Source organism: Dermacentor variabilis, chromosome 11 (assembly GCF_050947875.1).
Source record: "Dermacentor variabilis isolate Ectoservices chromosome 11, ASM5094787v1, whole genome shotgun sequence".
Lineage (NCBI taxonomy): Eukaryota > Metazoa > Arthropoda > Arachnida > Ixodida > Ixodidae > Dermacentor > Dermacentor variabilis.
In genome coordinates, this window is record NC_134578.1 from 3,112,325 (window position 1) to 3,131,157 (window position 18,833).

At 44.7% G+C, this 18,833-nt stretch overlaps 1 protein-coding gene across 7 annotated transcripts in view; it reads left to right on the forward strand.

The window, feature by feature from the left end:
- LOC142564287 (aldehyde dehydrogenase 1A1-like) overlaps positions 1 to 18,833 on the forward strand; it is a 242,882-nt gene that overhangs the window by 203,563 nt on the left and 20,486 nt on the right. For 4 of the 7 annotated variants that reach the window (XM_075675236.1, XM_075675230.1, XM_075675231.1 and 1 more), the window contains exons 3-5: positions 1,244 to 1,348; positions 3,318 to 3,458; positions 7,221 to 7,347. In XM_075675236.1, the coding sequence (XP_075531351.1) occupies positions 1,244 to 1,348; positions 3,318 to 3,458; positions 7,221 to 7,347 (373 nt within the window). The remainder of the gene's footprint in view (positions 1 to 1,243; positions 1,349 to 3,317; positions 3,459 to 7,220; positions 7,348 to 18,833) is intronic. The other 3 variants (XM_075675232.1, XM_075675233.1, XM_075675234.1) reach the window with 1 other exon arrangement.

Here is an 18,833-nt window from a genome sequence, read left to right on the forward strand (position 1 = left end):
TGTGAGCTTAATCATGGAACATAGCCGAGTAAAGAGCTACACCAATATTTAAGGCACCAAAAAAACCACACACAGTACACAAGATAGAACAAAGTTTTTTGGCAGCTTAAAAATAGGTATAATGAATCAATACCAACTTTCCCAGCAAGAAGTTCTCGTAAAAAAAGCTATAGTAAGCACAGAATATCAAATAAAGGTAAAAAATGAAACACCGGAAGAGCTTTTCTTTAGTGCCTGTATCTTTTTAATTAAATAAATTCTGCGGTTTTGCACACCAAAACTCCGATCCTATCACGAGGCACGCCGCAGCGGGGGGATCCATTCCGATTCATTCACGGTGCGCGAGTGCCTCTGCAACCATCAATGAGCTGCCGTCGCGGTCGACAGAACCCGCCACCTCGTGCAGTATTTTTTCAGACGACCTGCTCAATATTCAGTTCCGCGTACCGCCGAGCACTGGCACTAGAGTATTTGCCTTACGGAGGCCTGTATTCCGCAAGCCAACTTCTAGGTTAGCGCATTTTGCGCGTGTATGCCCTAGTGTGCGTGTACTTTGTTTTTAGCTCGTTTCTCTTCTTTAAAAAAAAACCACGTGAAGGAACTGTTACAAACACAGTGCTTGAGAGAGGGATTATGGCAGCATAAATATATTAAAATCGCTTTTTTTCTTTTCTACTTCGATACATACACGTTCGTGGTATTATGCTGCATTTGAGTGTACTACTGTAGTTTACATGTACAGCCTGTACTTTACCGTTTGTGGACAGGGAGAGGAAAAGGGAAAAGGGGAACATTTATTATTTCACCGTCTACTTTAAGAAGCAGCTGTAATCCAATAATTGGTAAATCCTATTGTTGTAAGTTTCTGTGTAAACCCATGTACAACGTGTGAAAATATGTAACGTTATGTGGGCTCGCTCACTCCCAATGAACTTCCACTAAATGACGTACAATACACATGTATATTGCGGTTAACAGAGGCCCCTGTCAGGCGCAGCGCGCTTTTTGCTCCTGCACCTTTCTTGAAATTGTATTCAAGATGAAAAATAAAAATAAAAAAGAAACATTCCTCGTTATCTAACCTCGAACACGAGGCCAAGCCTGTCGATAGGATAACCTATCCAGATACCATAAAGCCTTCTCTCCACCGCAATGGGGCTATTCCATTAAGTGTCTTGCAACAGAGAATTCTGTGCATATCTTATAAACATTTATTGTCTTCGTCTCTACCTCCCCATGGCAGATATTTATCAACAATGAATTCGTCAACTCCAAGTCCGGCAAGACATTCGTCACGTATAACCCAGCTAACGAGGAAGAAATCGCCCATGTCCAGGAAGGACTGAAAGTACGAACATTTCCTGCATCCTTTCTTTCTTTCTTCACGTTATGCTCACGCATTCCTTAAACTCTCTTCTATCATCGTAACAAACGCATATCCATCTCCAATATTCACAACCTCCTCCCTGCCGGTATTTTTGTTCCTTCAAGAGATAAACTATTAGGGTTACAGAATTGGTTACCACGCTGTCTACCGCTAGCCTGGATGATCAGCAACAGCTGGGCAGGTCATGTAATGCGCCGGTTAGATAACCGCTGGACCATTATGGTTACAGAATGTGTACCAAGAGACAAAGATAATGACAAATAGCCGGCCAAGGGAACAAGAGCTCAAGATCGCCAGTCAGCCTCTTGAAAGCATATTTAGCGCCGGCAAACAAGGACGGAAGCCCGATGTACTAGAAATAAATTGTAGCATTGCCATTTGTTGGGCGTGTTAGTAAATTGAAAGCATATTTAGCGCCGGCCGTCCTTGTTTGCCGGCGCTAAATATGCTTTCAATTTACCAACACGCCCAACTAATGGCAGCCTCTTCAGTCTGTGAAGGAGTAGGTTTACCTAAGTCAAATAATCACAGGGAACTCTGATCATAAGAAGAAAATTCACAGAAGAATAAAAATGGGTTTGATGGCATACGGGAGACATTGTCAGCTCCTGACTAGAAGCTTACCATTGTCATTGAAAAGGAAGGTGTACAGTCAGTGCATTTTACCAGTGCTGACATATGGGGCAGATGCTTGGAGACTGACAACGAACCTGGAGAACAAGTTAAGGACCACGCAAAGAGCGATGGAACGAAGATTGCTAGGCATAACGTTAAGAGACAGAAAGAGAGCGGTTTGGATCAGAGAGCAAACGAGTATAGCCGATATTCTAATTGACACCAAGTGAAAAAAAATTGATCGGGACAGGTCATGTAATGCGCCGGTTAGATAAGAGTTGGACCATTAGGTTTACAGAATGGGTACCAAGAGATGGGATACGCATTTGAAGACGAAAGAAGACAGGGTGGAGCGACGAAATTAGGTAATTCGCGTTCGCTAGTTGAAATCGGTTGGCGCAGGACAGGGGTAATTGGAGATCACATGGAGAGGCCTTCGTCCTGCAGTGGACATAAAATAGGATTATGATGATGATTGTGATGATGATGATGATTAGAAATGACGGTGCCTTGAACAGACGGGCAATCGATTTGGCATCACCCAGTGGTAGACGCGGAAACACAATGCCTTCCACAATATCCTTCTTTAAGAAAAGCACTCTTGGCTTTTGGGTACATGAAGAAATGAGTAAGTTAATCGTTGTTGGGTATTTAGCGCTTCACTTATTTATTCGTCTGTCTGGGTCTCACATCGACCTCTTTAGTTTACGGACCCTCCTTCACCCTGTTTTGCAACGATGGAAAGGTTAGGAAAGAAGACAGACAAGACAGACCCTTGTCTCACAACTTAGGTTTACTGAGGCAAGCTTCCTGTTACGGTGAAGAAAGCAAAAAAAAAAAAAACCCTGCCATGAATTTGTGTCTGTGCAGTCCACAGGAGGCGAAAATCATATATCTGCTACCCTTCCCAAATACGTCCAAAAGCAAAAAAAAAGATGTTTGTGTTTATACCCAGAGGCTGTTCATTTGCCTTTTGCTTTTGCTTTGCGTTTTTTTCCTGCCTATAGCAGCTTCGCTTCTCTAAACCTTAGTTGTAAATCAAGAGTGTGGGCTGTCAAGGGATCAGTGCTCGTCTTGATGACAAAGTGAAATCGCGCTTGTCCGCAGGAACCACCACCCGGGACAAGCGCTGTCTGATGTTGTTCATGATGAGTAAAGGGGGGTTGAGAATCGCAGAAATACATGAATACTGCAGCTTGCAGGTATTTATTTAATTGGTACGCACGTAACGATCACGTCATAACGATATGGTGTCAATTTCTGCGTTCAACGTAATAGCAAGCCTGATTCAATATTTTCTGCGCACTCCTTACAGGAAGACATAGACGAGGCTGTAAAGGCGGCAAGGCAGGCCTTCAAACGTGGCTCTAAATGGCGCACCATGGACGCTTCTGAGCGCGGCATCCTCATCAACAAGTTGGCTGACTTGCTGGAGAAGAATACTGACTGCATTGCGGTAAGGCCGTGCACGGGCGCCTAACAATATTGATCGCACGTACGTGTATAGCCATTGTCACCCGTATCAATAAATAAATAAATAAAATAAATAAATAAATAAATAAATAAATAAATAAATAAATAAATAAATAAATAAATTCCATTTCTAGCAACAATGACAGTTGGTGTGTACAGACAAAAGTGATCTGTCAGGCTTAACAGGTTGTGCACCCCGAACAATGGCGAGCAGAGCTCGTCATAATACCATACATAAGCAAATTAAACTGAAGAGAATACAGAAGCCATGAGTCTGAATCGAGAAGACCACAAATAAACTAACAATCTCTGAAATAACAGTAAAGAATAAATATAATAACAATCTATTGGGCAGGAAACGCTTGTGCCATGAAACAAGTTCGTTGATTACGCATGCCTATATTGGATTGCACATCGTTTCGAGATGCAACGATAAATAATTGTTATATGTATAAATAAATAATGATGAAAAACAGAAACAAGAAAGCAGGCAGGATAAAATACAAGGAAAAGAGAGAAAGTGGGATCATTACGGAAAAGCACAGGTAACATTTGTGTTTTACATGAGGCTATGAGTTATGAGCGCAGGTAATTGGTATTTTAACATCTGATTGCGGTAGCTTGTCCGCACGCTAGGCATCCTCAACAGTTCATTTCATCCCGTAACTTGGGAATTCAGTGGAGTAAACATTATCACTGTGCCGTCTGTCAGTGCTAACTAGCTGTATATAATACAATATGATGCATTAGCATGAAAAGATGACACAGCATAGGGTAAATTACTGCGTTATTAGTACTTTGTCGAATGCGTTGTTGCAGAAAGTCTAACAATAAAAATGACTGCCTCAAATTTTTTTTATTAATGCTGAAGTCAAAGTACAAGAACTTTATGACAGAAAGCAAATAACATGCACAGTGCTCACGTCTCAGTGGAGTAAATGCGCACTCAGGTCAACATTCTTAGTGATGTTCGATAAACGTTGCCATGCTGTCTAATGCCAACCTGGATGACCAGCAGCAGCTGGTGCGTTGGGAGCGAAACAAAGCCCGGGCTTGTGGTATCCTGGATTTGGGATCTCCTGAGAGATCCTTCGACTAGACAAGCTCCAGTAAACTACAGATTGAGACACTAAATAAAATTGTATTCTTTCACTCCCTTGGCAAAAGTTCCGCTGTTCCACCTGATGCATCATGTACCAGTTAGATTATAGCCGGCTTTTGTAAGTTTTCTTTGCAACGTGTCTGAGCTTCTGTCCACATCTGCAGTAAGCGGAAAAACAATAATACCTAATAGAAAGCTAGAAACTGTTTTAATCGACGTTTTCCAAAGCGCTCTAGATTTTTGCAACTAGAATTTTTATCCCAACTTCACTGCTTTTATTTAATTCTGACTAATTATGACTAAGCAGAATACAAAGTAATAGTGTGACTTACTCCCCACAGTGCATCTGGTCGCATCGGGTTCGAGTGTATCGGCATGTTTTTAAGATAGGATAGGATAGGGATAACTTTAATAAAGTGCCGGCAAACGATGGTTTAACGCGTCGTGACGCTGGCCAAGCGTCGACCCGGGGTTATACCCTGCTCTGCACTAGCCCAGTTGGGCCCGTTTGTAGTGGGTCATGAGGCTTGTGCTTTTCGAGCGCACCCTGGGCCTGCTGGACGGCCATAGTTGTGAGTCCTTGGCTGCAGACTGCAGTGCACCTTGAAGTTCGGACGGGTAAGTCCAGGAGGTAGCTGCCGTCGGGAACCTGGCAGAGTCCCACATGATGTGCCATTGGTCCGTCGGACCCACTGCACAAGCACCGCACAGCCCATTCGGATAGAGCTCTGGGTGAAGCACGTGCAGCATTGCGGGGAAGAGGAGTGACGCGGTCTGTATTTGTCTTAGGATTACGGCCTCCTCCCGACTGAGCGCCGGGTAGAGAGGCGGCATTGTCCGTCGAGCTAAGCGGTAACACTTGGTTACTTCGGCATAACTGGTCAGTATGTCCTTGGTTTCGAACCACCACACGGTACGGTCACTCTCGGGGGCACCGAAAGTAAGCGCTCGCGCCGCCGAATCGGCCGTCTCGTTGTGGTTCGGTGAGGATGCACACTCGCCGGCGTGCGCCGGGAACCACTTGATACGGACGGTGCTGCAGCGGTCTTGAAGTTGGAGCTTGCCGATGATGGCGGCCGCCGGCGCGCATATTCACCCCTCGGCAAAGTTGCGCACGGCATTCCTCGAGTCGCTGAGCACGGTCGGTGCGACACTGGCATGCTTTTAAGCTCTTGCTAAAGTTAGCTGGGACACCGTGTATATATATATATATATATATATATATATATATATATATATATATATATATATATATATATATATATATGCACAGTGAAGTAGACCTGCGTATGAAGCGGTGTGTTGACGTTTCAGCCGGGGTCCGGCCATCATCAGAATACATTGCATGGTGTCAGTACACTTAATATACCTGTGCATATCAACCAAATGAAGATATGTTTACAGGAAAAACGAATAATATGGGTGAACAAGATGCATCTGAATCATTCAAAGGACAGCTGATAAGTGTATAGACCGATGGCGATTGCAAACATATCATCTAAAATACAAAGCATAAAAACGCACCGAAATGAATTGCAAAAACCAATCGCCACGTGACAACAAAACGTCAACATGTGCTCAATATGTGCTATGTTATCAAGCAAACACAGACACAGAAAAAAGGGAAATAGTGACGTACTAATTGAAGAAGGGACAAGAGACGGTCCCTTCTACTAGTACGTCACTATTCCCTTCACTTCACTGTGAATATTTACCCGGACCCAGAACTGCCTTACTTCTGGTATCTATATATATATATATATATATATATATATATATATATATATATATATATAGCACCTGTGCTTCTTCGTGTGTGCAATTGGGTGGCGTTCTATTTTGCTTTTTGTTTTATCGCCATAAAGTGTTCGTGCCTATGTTGTTTATTTCTATTTCACGTTGAAGTGGGTGTGCAAAGTTGTTTCTAGGTCGGCATAGTCAGCGTTAGTTGCGTGATAGCGTATTGTAAGGGTATGCATGTTGCGATTTTTTTCTTTACGTATTTCTCTTTTTTTTTTGTAGTACATAGACTTCTTTTTCTAGTGCACCACCATTTGTGCCCCATTATTTCCTTTTTTCATTTTGCCCCTTGCAATTGACGACAGCCTACTTAGTCAGTGTCGACCGTTTCAGTAATACACAGGTAACAAAGAGGAACAAGGAGAACAATGAGCGCCATGTTAAACACTCTTCCGACTACAGTATATCTTATTGAGCGAGAATAATAAGGGAATCCAAGGGCCTCCATCTTTTTTTTGTCCATAACAGCAATACAACGAGACAGACAATGAAACCTGAGAAAGCATACGGAAAGGTAATTGTTGCGTTTTATTCAAGTGTATAAATGACCAGTTAAAGGGAAATGGAAGTTGACTAAAAGATACCCTGCCGCAAGTGCGGAGTCAACTCGCATCCTACCCTTCTCATTGCTATTCCTGATTAATGCTAGGTGGTATATATACGCGCCGCATCTCGTGACAGACCAGTGGATCCTCATTTGTGGTCCCGTAACATAGCATGCCTGCGCTATCCTTGTTACTTTTAACCTGCTAATTGTTTTCGTGCTAGTGCTATGCCTGAATGTCACCGGGTAGGCTTGGAGTTGATTGCTTTCTGAATGGAGAAATAAAGCCCATTTTACAGAGCTTGGAGAGTTTCAACAACGGCAAGCCGTTCACCGAAGCGCAGAACGACGTGAAGTTTAGCGTGAAATCACTGCGATACTGCGCTGGATACAGCGACAAGATCCATGGGCTGACCATTCCGGCAGGTATATAATATGCATTGTTTTGTCTTCGTGCATTCTGTAAGAGCAGTCTTTCGCTGCTACCTGCTTCCATCACAAGAAAAAGTGAATGTGTGAAGAAATTATAGCGTAAGCAGAGCTGCCGTAAAGTGGGCTGTAAAGAGAAACACTGGGAGTACGTACTCACAATACTTCTCTCGCATGATTGTGCTCTGTTCTTCGGCGGCACGCGAAGACTGCTCAGTGCGACATCGATCAGGGCGGGAGTGAGGCCAAGGGATTGTAGTATACCACTCGAAGTATTTGTTAAAATAATAAGTATACCTGATTGTCTCAAGTAAGTATTTGTGAACACGAGCCTATACAGTCTGCAAGGCTAGCCATGTCTTGACGCTTACGGCACAGGGTGATGCTAAGCGTCAACATTGCGCCCATCACTCTGTGCAATGTAGGGCTCCCGTATTTCTGGTTTCGCGTTGCAATAGTTCTAACACCAATACGTCCTACAACAGTGCTATTTAGCTTGCAACCTATGCGTCTTTTGACTTGATTGGATGATTTGATAAGAGTGACTGGCCTCAAGCAATTAAGCACGATGCTCTTTGCTTATTTAGTGCACTAAATCAGCTCTATTCAGTGATTCATTACTGGGGTCGCGCGAACACAACTATCAGCTATCGTAGCCACAAATCATTCACGATGAAAATCGCGCGACGAGGCATGAACACGCCATCAACACTTATTTATCTTTCATTCATTCATATAAGTTATGATGTTATTTACTGTGCTCCACTGTCAACAGGTAGGTGAAAAAGCTGGGATGAAAAAGTTTTCACATGAATTTTTTACTGCCTACCCCTGGGTGCTGGTCCTGTCCTGTCAAATAGCTCACAGAGGGGAAATAAACAAATTGTGTGTCTGATGGTGGGATCAAACATCCACGTCCAAGCACACCAGTCTAATGCGCTAAGCATTAGGCAAGAATACTTTTTTTTAGCACAAAAATTTTTATGCCATGCTCCACCGAATATATGTCCTGTGTACGTACGTCACACAGTCATCATAACGCGAATCCGTGAGGTGACGATACTTTGCCACCCTATGCCCACCTAATGTTTACGAAAGTAGTGATAGGTTAGAAAGTGTCGCTTTATAAAGGAATTGTGCTCTTGATGACGTATATTTGTTACAATGAGTATACCTTGGTATCATTTGTTTTGACGCTGAGTAGAACGCTATCTAGTGAGGCGAGTCTAGCAGTGTTATTGGAGGAATTAGAGGGTAGTAAATGGGATATAATAGGGCCCAGTGAGGTTAGGAGGACAAAAGAAGCATATACACTGCTAAAAAGCGGGCATGTACTGGGTTACAGGGGCTTAGCGGAGAGACGAGAACTAGGAGTCGGATTCCTGATTAATAAGGAAATAGCTGGTAACATACAGGAATTCTATAGCATTAACGAGAGGGTGGCAGGTCTTGTTGTGAAACTTAATAAGAGGTACAAATTGAAGGTGGTACAAGTCTATGCCCCTACATGTAGTCATGATGACCAGGAAGTCGAAAGCTTTTATGAAGACGTGGAATCGGCGATGGGTAAAGTAAAAAAATACACTATACTGATGGGCGACTTCAATGCCAGGGTAGGCAAGAAGCAGGCTGGAGACAAGTCAGTGGGGGAATATGGCATAGGCTCTAGGAATAGCAGAGGAAAATTATTAGTAGAGTTTGCAGAACAGAATAATATGCAGATAATGAACACCTTTTTCCGCAAGCGGGTTAGTCGAAAGTGGACGTGGAGGAGCCCGAATGGTGAGACTAGAAATGAAATCGACTTCATACTCTGCGCGAACCCTGGCATCATGCAAGATGTAGACGTGCTCGGCAAGGTAAGCTGCAGTGACCATAGGATGGTAAGAACTCGAATTAGCCTAGACTTGAGGAGGGAACGGAAGAAACTGGTACGCAAGAAGCCAATCAATGAGTTAGCGGTAAGAGGGAAACTAGAGGAATTCCGGATCAAGCTACAGAACAGGTATTCGGCTTTAACTCAGGAAGGGGACCTTAATGTTGAAGCAATGAACGACTATCTCATGGGCATCATTAAGGAGTGCGCAATAGAAGTCGGTGGTAACGCCGTTAGACAGGAAACCAGTAAGCTATCGCAGGAGACGAAAGATCTGATCAAGAAACGCCAATGCATGAAAGCCTCTAACCCTACAGCTAGAATAGAACTGGCAGAACTTTCTAAGTTAATTAACAAGCGTAAGACAGCGGACATCAGGAACTATAATATGGATAGAATTGAACAGGCTCTCAGGAACGGAGGAAGCCTAAAAACAGAAGAAGAAACTAGGAATAGGCAAGAATCAGATGTGTGCGTTAAGAGACAAAGCCGGCAATATCGTTACTAATATGGATGAGATAGTTCAAGTGGCTGAGGAGTTCTATAGAGATTTATACAGTACCAGTGGCACCCACGACGATAGTGGAAGAGAGAATAGCCTAGAGGAATTCGAAATCCCACAGGTAACGCCAGAAGAAGTAAAGAAAGCCTTAGGAGCTATGCAAAGGGGGAAGGCAGCTGGGGAGGATCAGGTAACAGCAGATTTGTTGAAGGATGGTGGTCAGATTGTTCTAGAGAAACTGGCCACCCTGTATACGCAATGCCTCATAACCTCGAGCGTACCGGAATCTTGGAAGAACGCTAACATAATCCTAATCCATAAGAAAGGGGACGCCAAAGACTTGAAAAATTATAGACCGATCAGCTTACTGTCCGTTGCCTACAAAGTATTTACTAAGGTAATCGCAAATAGAATCCGGAACACCTTAGACTTCTGTCAACCAAAGGACCAGGCAGGATTCCGTAAAGGCTACTCAACAATAGACCATATTCACACTATCAATCAAGTGATAGAGAAATGTGCAGAATATAACCAACCCTTATATATAGCTTTCATTGATTACGAGAAAGCGTTTGATTCAGTCGAAACCTCAGCAGTCATGGAGGCATTACGGAATCAGGGTGTAGATGAGCCATATGTAAAGATACTGGAAGATATCTATAGCGGCTCCACAGCCACCGTAGTCCTCCACAAAGAAAGCAACAAAATCCCTATAAAGAAAGGCGTCAGACAGGGAGATACGATATCTCCAATGCTATTCACAGCATGTTTACAGGAGGTATTCAGAGGCCTGGAGTGGGAAGAATTGGGGATAAAAGTTGATGGAGAATACCTTAGCAACTTGCGATTCGCTGATGATATTGCCTTGCTTAGTAACTCAGGAGACCAATTGCAATGCATGCTCACTGACCTGGAGAGGCAAAGCAGAAGGGTGGGTCTGAAAATGAATCTGCAGAAAACTAAAGTATTGTTTAACAGTCTCGGAAGAGAACAGCAGTTTACGATAGGTAGCGAAGCACTGGAAGTGGTAAGGGAATACATCTACTTAGGGCAGGTAGTGACCACGGATCCGGATCATGAGACTGAAATAACCAGAAGAATAAGAATGGGCTGGGGTGCGTTTGGCAGGCATTCTCAAATCATGAACAGCAGGTTGCCACTATCCCTCAAAAGGAAAGTGTATAACAGCTGTGTGTTACCAGTACTCACATATGGGGCAGAAACCTGGAGGCTTACGAAAAGGGTTCTGCTGAAATTGAGGACGACGCAACGAGCTATGGAAAGAAGAATGGTGGGTGTAACGTTAAGGGATAAGAAAAGAGCAGATTGGGTGAGGCAACAAACGCGGGTAAACGACGTCTTAGTTGAAATCAAGAAAAAGAAATGGGCATGGGCCGGACATGTAATGAGGAGGGAAGATAACCGATGGTCACTAAGGGTTACGGACTGGATTCCAAGGGAAGGGATGCGTAGCAGGGGGCGTCAGAAAGTTAGGTGGGCGGATGACATTAAGACGTTTGCGGGGACAACATGGCCACAATTAGTACATGACCGGGGTAGTTGGAGAAGTATGGGAGAGGCCTTTGCCCTGCAGTGGGCGTAACTAGGCTGATTATGATGATGATGATTCTCTCGGAAATATTGACACGTCTACTTGTTTGTCTTTATCGGGCGACACGTTTCACCGCCTAACAAATGTTATCGCACAGCGCAGGATGCGCCTGCATGTACCGGAAGTTTCTGGAATGTTATCGGTGCTTCCATCCGCTGTCTGCGACCGAACCTTGTGTAATGTGATTGCATGTGCGCGCGACGCGAATAATGTAGAACTTTGTGGGAGGCGCGCGGGTCCCAGCGATTACTCTGGAACATTCGACGACTGATGTATAATAGCCGACGCGCTTGACGCACTGATCAGATTTTCGACGATCGCCGATCGTGTTCGCCGCTATAGTTGTGCTATAAGGGTAGCCTGTTTTTGTGGGCTCAGGTTCGCCCAATAAAAGTTAGTTTTGTCTTTCACAGTATTGCTACTGTGTTCTTCAACGTCACCACCACGTGACAATATAGCTGGAAGCTTGGGCACATACAAGGATCGCAACGATAGTATAGTGCTTGGAGGTGTTCTGCAGTCATACTTTGGCGCTTCGTGCATGCAACGTGACTTGGAAAGTATGCATAGAAAAGTTTGCTTTATAAAGAAAAGCGCTTTTTATGACGTATATTTGGTGGAATGTAGGTATTTAGGTACCATTTGTTTTATCACTTAGTAACTTTATCATCATCATTTATGCCAACTTATTTTACCCTCAATCGGCAAAAAATTCACAAATTTGGAAGTGTAAGACAATACCACCACAAAATTGAAAATTTAACGATAGGGTTACCTAGCATAATACGGAAAACAATATACTGCATTCATGGCTATTGCATGTTTACACTTGTAACAAGTAGTAACTAGTTCTTCAAATTTTCGGCTCTTGTCTTACAACTTCATCTGGGAGTTTATTGCAGTCGTCAAAGGCAATAGGTGACAGTGATTGAATAAAGGCTGCAGTTTTGCCGAATACACGCTGAAAACATAACGAAGGAAACAGCCGCCGCGAAGTACGTGCTGTAAAAAAGAAGAATGGTGTTGCGCAAGCTGGGGGGGGGGGGGCGGAAGTTCTAATATAACATGAAACAGACACACACGGAGTCATCAAAGACATAGAACCAGCAATCGATAATCAGAAATAAAGCGACAAAAAGAGACTCAATAAATTAGGTGCAAAGGATTGAGAAAGAAATTCGTCGACGATTACAATACTTCCCGAATGCGACATTTGAGCGCAGCTTTTACGTGTCTTCATTTCGCGATATACTGACTGGCGCTGACAATGTCTCGTGCGGCACGTTGCAAACGGAGTGAAGCGTTGCAAAACAAGTAACCCTCAAGCACAACGATAGCGGCGACAGAGTTGGCAATCGTCGAACATCTGAACTGTGGGTCAAGCGCGTCGGCTTTATAAATGACTCGTTAAAGGTTGCAGTGTAATCGCTAGTGCTTGCGTGGCCTCCAGAAAGTACTACAGAATTCGCGTCACGCATACTATTAGATTACATGTACGGAAGCTATAAGCACGCGGTCGCGGGATCGAATTCCGGCCACGGCGGCCGCAGTTCGGTGGGGGCGAAATGCGAAACACCCGTGTACTTAGATTTAGGTGCAGGTTAAAGAACCCCAGGTGGTCAAAATTTCCCGAGTCTTCCACTACGGCGTGCCTCATAATCAGAAAGTGGTTGTCGCATGTAAAACCCCATAACTTAATTTTTAACACTCAGATTACAAATACTATATGGCTCCGTCCCGTAGTCTCATGCGACACTATGCACTCCTCCTCACTCTTTCGCCAGTCTCCTCCTCCGCCTTCCTCCTCGCGCTCTCTTCTTTCATCTCTTTCACTCAGTTGCAAGGGACAATGTCGACGCTCGCCGCAGGAACGGGCGCCTAAGAGCTGCACAAAATACCAGTGCTGCATCATAAAAATAGCTCGAGTATCTGTAGGAAAGCTTAGCACATGCGTTGTGGTGATAGTCTTACTTGCTTCTTAAATGCATAAGCGTTTCTATGCGCGCCCAACGAGGAAACCCGTCCCTCTATCGCGTAAGACGATCGCTTGGAAGATGGGGACTGCAGCGGTGGACCTTCGTGCTGCCTCTCGCTTCAATGTCAACTGAGCGGCGAGAACACAGCGCACACGAAGCTGTCAGCTCCCCGCGTACTCTGTCTCCATAGTAGATCTCTTTCAAGATACATAATGCCCGCGCGGCCACACCATAGACAGCCGCAACCGGAGTACGGTTGGTTCCGGTTGATAATGGTTCGCAACGAGAGAGGCAGCGTCATCGACCACGTCTGCGTACGAAGTCTACCAAACTTGACAGTCTTCAATTACGTCACGTACAACACTCATCGGCCAGTGCTCATCTTCCACGTAGCAGCGGTATCATCCAAACGCACCATCATATAACAAGAGTGAACATTGCTACTACTGATCTCTTCTTCGTCGTTTTATGCTAGTCCCAGTTAACATTTTGGAGTTGCAACCGCGCTTCTCCGTTTCACGAATCTTTCGCGCTGTTTCTCGCAATTATACGAAGCAAAGCAGCTTGAGACGACGAAATAACAGGTGATTAACTAGTAGCAAGTGCGGACGCATAATTTAGATAACTCGATCCTGCAGGACATTGTGAGCATAATTTTTATTAGCCTTTTGTATCTGTAGAATACGAACATTATTGGTGATACAGAAGAACTTCACTTTGGCCTAGTTGGTATTTACTGCATATCATATAAAGAAAGGCAAAGACTGTGTTAGCGATACCTCCATTAGGTTGTTATAATCGGAAATAGATTTTTTTGAGAATTGGTTGCCACGCTAAGCTGATGTGTATTCTTGTTTGCTGCGATCTGCGCATGTTCATCATCATCATCATCAGCCTAGTTACGCCCACTGCAGGGCAAAGGCCTCTCCCATACTTCTCCAACTACCCCGGTCATGTACTAATTGTGGCCATTTTGTCCCTGCAAACGTCTTAATGTCATCCGCCCACCTAACTTTCTGCCGCCCCCTGCTACGCATCCCTTCCCTTGGAATCCAGTCCGTAACCCTTAGTAACCATCGGTTATCTTCCCTCCTTATTACATGTCCGGCCCATGCCCATTTCTTTTTCTTGATTTCAACTAAGATGTCGTTTACCCGCGTTTGTTGCCTCACCCAATCTGCTCTTTTCTTATCCCTTAACGTCACACCCATCATTCTTCTTTCCATAGCTCGTTGCGTCGTCCTCAATTTCAGCAGAACCCATTTCGTAAGTCTCCAGGTTTCTGCCCCATATGTGAGTACTGGTAACACACAGCTGTTATACACTTTCCTTTTGAGGGATAGTGGCAACCTGCTGTTCATGATTTGAGAATGCCTGCCAAACGCACCCCAGCCCATCCTTATTCTTCTGGTTATTTCAGTCTCATGATCCGGATCCGTGGTCACTACCTGCCCTAAGTAGATGTAGTCCCTTACCCCTTGCAGTGCTTCGCTACCTATCGTAAACTGCTGTTCTCTTCCGAGCCTGTTAAACATTACTTTAGTTTTCTGCAGATTAATTTTCAGACCCACCCTTCTGCTTTGCCTCTCCAGGTCAGTGAGCATGCATTGCAATTGGTCTCCTGAGTTACTAAGCAAGGCAATATCATCAGCGAATCGCAAGTTGCTAAGGTATTCTCCATCAACTTTTATCCCCAATTCTTCCCACTCCAGGCCTCTGAATACCTCCTGTAAACATGCTGTGAATAGCATTGGAGATATCGTATCTCCCTGTCTGACGCCTTTCTTTATAGGGATTTTGTTGCTTTCTTTGTGGAGGACTACGGTGGCTGTGGAGCCGCTATAGATATCTTCCAGTATCTTTACATATGGCTCATCTACACCCTGATTCCGTAATGCCTCCATGACTGCTGAGGTTTCGACTGAATCAAACGCTTTCTCGTAATCAATGAAAGCTATATATAACGGTTGGTTATATTCTGCACATTTCTCTATCACTTGATTGATAGTGTGAATATGGTCTATTGTTGAGTAGCCTTTACGGAATCCTGCCTGGTCCTTTGGTTGACAGAAGTCTAAGGTGTTCCTGATTCTATTTGCGATTACCTTAGTAAATACTTTGTAGGCAACGGACAGTAAGCTGATCGGTCTATAATTTTTCAAGTCTTTGGCGTCCCCTTTCTTATGGATTAGGATTATGTTAGCGTTCTTCCAAGATTCCGGTATGCTCGAGGTTATGAGGCATTGCGTATACAGGGTGGCCAGTTTCTCTAGAACAATCTGACCACCATCCTTCAACAAATCTGCTGTTACCTGATCCTCCCCGGCTGCCTTCCCCCTTTGCATAGCTCCTAAGGCTTTCTTTACTTCTTCTGGCGTTACCTGTGGGATTTCGAATTCCTCTAGGCTATTCTCTCTTCCACTATCGTCGTGGGTGCCACTGGTACTGTATAAATCTCTATAGAACTCCTCAGCCACTTGAACTATCTCATCCATATTAGTAACGATATTGCCGGCTTTGTCTCTTAACGCACACATCTGATTCTTGCCTATTCCTAGTTTCTTCTTCACTGTTTTTAGGCTTCCTCCGTTCCTGAGAGCCTGTTCAATTCTATCCATATTATAGTTCCTGATGTCCGCTGTCTTACGCTTGTTGATTAACTTAGAAAGTTCTGCCAGTTCTATTCTAGCTGTAGGGTTAGAGGCTTTCATACATTGGCGTTTCTTGATCAGATATTTCGTCTCCTGCGATAGCTTACTGGTTTCCTGTCTAACGGAGTTACCACCGACTTCTATTGCGCACTCCTTAATGGTTCCCATGAGATAGTCGTTCATTGCTTCAACATTAAGGTCCTCTTCCTGAGTTAAAGCCGAATACCTGTTCTGTAGCTTGATCCGGAATTCCTCTAGTTTCCCTCTTACCGCTAATTCATTGATTGGCTTCTTGTGTACCAGTTTCTTCCGTTCCCTCCTCAAGTCTAGGCTAATTCGAGTTCTTACCATCCTATGGTCACTGCAGCGTACCTTGCCGAGTACGTCTACATCTTGTATGATGCCAGGGTTCGCGCAGAGTATGAAGTCGATTTCATTTCTAGTCTCACCATTCGGGCTCCTCCACGTCCCCTTTCGACTAACCCGCTTGCGGAAAAAGGTGTTCATTATCCGCATATTATTCTGTTCTGCAAACTCTACTAATAATTCTCCTCTGCTATTCCTAGAGCCTATGCCATATTCCCCCACTGACTTGTCTCCAGCCTGCTTCTTGCCTACCCTGGCATTGAAGTCGCCCATCAGTATAGTGTATTTTGTTTTGACTTTACCCATCGCCGATTCCACGTCTTCATAAAAGCTTTCGACTTCCTGGTCATCATGACTGCATGTAGGGGCATAGACTTGTACCACCTTCAATTGGTACCTCTTATTAAGTTTCACAACAAGACCTGCCACCCTCTCGTTAATGCTATAGAATTCCTGTATGTTACCAGCTATTTCCTTATTAATCAGGAATCCGACTCCTAGTTCTCGCCTCTCCGCTAAGCCCCGATAACACAGTACATGCCCGCTTTTTAGCACTGTATATGCTTCTTTTGTCCTCCTAACCTCACTGAGCCCTATTATATCCCATTTACTACCCTCTAATTCCTCCAATAATACTGCTAGACTCGCCTCACTAGATAGCGTTCTAACGTTAAACGTTGCCAGGTTCAGATTCCAATGGCGGCCTGTCCGGAGCCAGGTATTGTTAGCACCCTCTGCAGCTTTACAGATCTGACCGCCGCCGTGGTCAGTTGCTTCGCGGCTGCTGGGGACTGAGGGCCGTGGTTTGATTGTTGTATTCATATAGGAGGTTGTGGCCAAGTACTGCACCAGGGTGGCCAATCCTGCTCTGGTGAGAGAGTGCGTTACCGGTTCTGGTCACCGGGATCAGGCCGCACTCCAGGCCTGTTTGTGCAATTTCTCAACACACGGTTTTTTTTTTTTTTGTATTTCCCGGAGGAGAATTGCGCGGCACCGGGATTTGAATCACGGTCCTCTTGCACTGGAGACGGATACTCTACCGTCCCCGCAGGAGTTAAATTAAAAATTGAATTATGGTGTTTTGCGTGACAAAAACCACTTTCTGATTATGCACGCCGTAGTGGAGGACTCCGAAAATTTCGACCACCTGGGGTTCTTTAACGTGCACCTAATTCTAAGTACACGGGTGTTTTCGCATTTCGCCCCCATCGAAATGCGGCCGCCGTGGCCGGGGTCCGATCCCGCGACCTCGTGCTCAGCAGTCTAACACCATGACCACTGAGCAACCACGGCGGGTCCCGCAGGAGTTGTACGCCTCATTTAACCTACAGTGGCGCCCTATTTGATCAGTCAAGGTGGACCAATCTGAGCTCGGTTATACCGCATGGATGGCACTCGGCTAGAGAACCTGGTATTTATGACCTGCACATGTGTGGCCACACATAATTGAGGATATATAATTTTTTTTTTAGGAGGGTTTCCGTACAGTGGTAAAAAGAAGGAAAATACCTTTAAAAAAAAAAGGAACATAACATGTGATTTGAACTCGTGATCCTTCAATGTTGCCCGGAAAGGTAGCTCAGTCGGTTGGTTCGTCAAGCCAGCGGTTACTTTCAAGCGCTATAGCTCCTGCTCCGAGCCTCATACTTATGTGGAAAGGGGCTGGTGTTGTCCGCGACAGTCGAGTTTTGGCTGGAAGGCATAATTTCTTGGAAAAATGGCCGCCAGAGGAGCAGCGTGAACTCGAGCGGCTTTAGAGACTAGGAAAACTGCCTTACAATATTTAGACTTGAGGGGAAGCTTCGTTAACAAACTATAACACGGCAATGAGCACTCGAAAAGGACGAGAGAAATAATTGAGACGCGGAAAATTCCCTTGAAATAAATCTGGTTTGCGAGACAAATGCTTGTATGTATTGAATCTCTTAAATGATGAGGGGGGAAATATGCGCTCACCGAGAGGGCATCGTCCGCACGAGACCACCACCAGGCACCTTACGGGGATGTGGAGAGCTTCGCGGCCGGAACGAAGCCCCCCCTCTCCGCCGGCCAGGCGTGGAAAACGCGCTTTCCGATCGCTCAAGGTTGCGTAGGAATAGTATAGTTCTAGCGTCTAGGAAAAGTTGTAACAGGTGCGAGGACGGCACGCATAGCGTGGGAAGCTGCGCATGTTATTTTTGCCTATATATGCCCACGGGCTGCCGTGAATAAAACAGTTGAAAGTTACCGCCCGTGCTGTTTATGTGTTCTCTCCCTCTGCCCCCTTCTTTTTTGCGGTCAATATGATATGCATTATTGGTGATACTTGCGCTTGCACCCCAGCTTGATTAGCGTTTGCGCTTGCGCGCTTGTATGTTTATGTATGTGTGTAATTGCGTAATAAACTTAGTTGACGTCCAGTGCCCGCCCAGCACACTTGCCTTTTTCTCTGTGAGTGCTTATTTAGTCGCCGTTGCAAACATGACTGCGAGCTCCAGCAATTAATAGCCCATCTCAACGC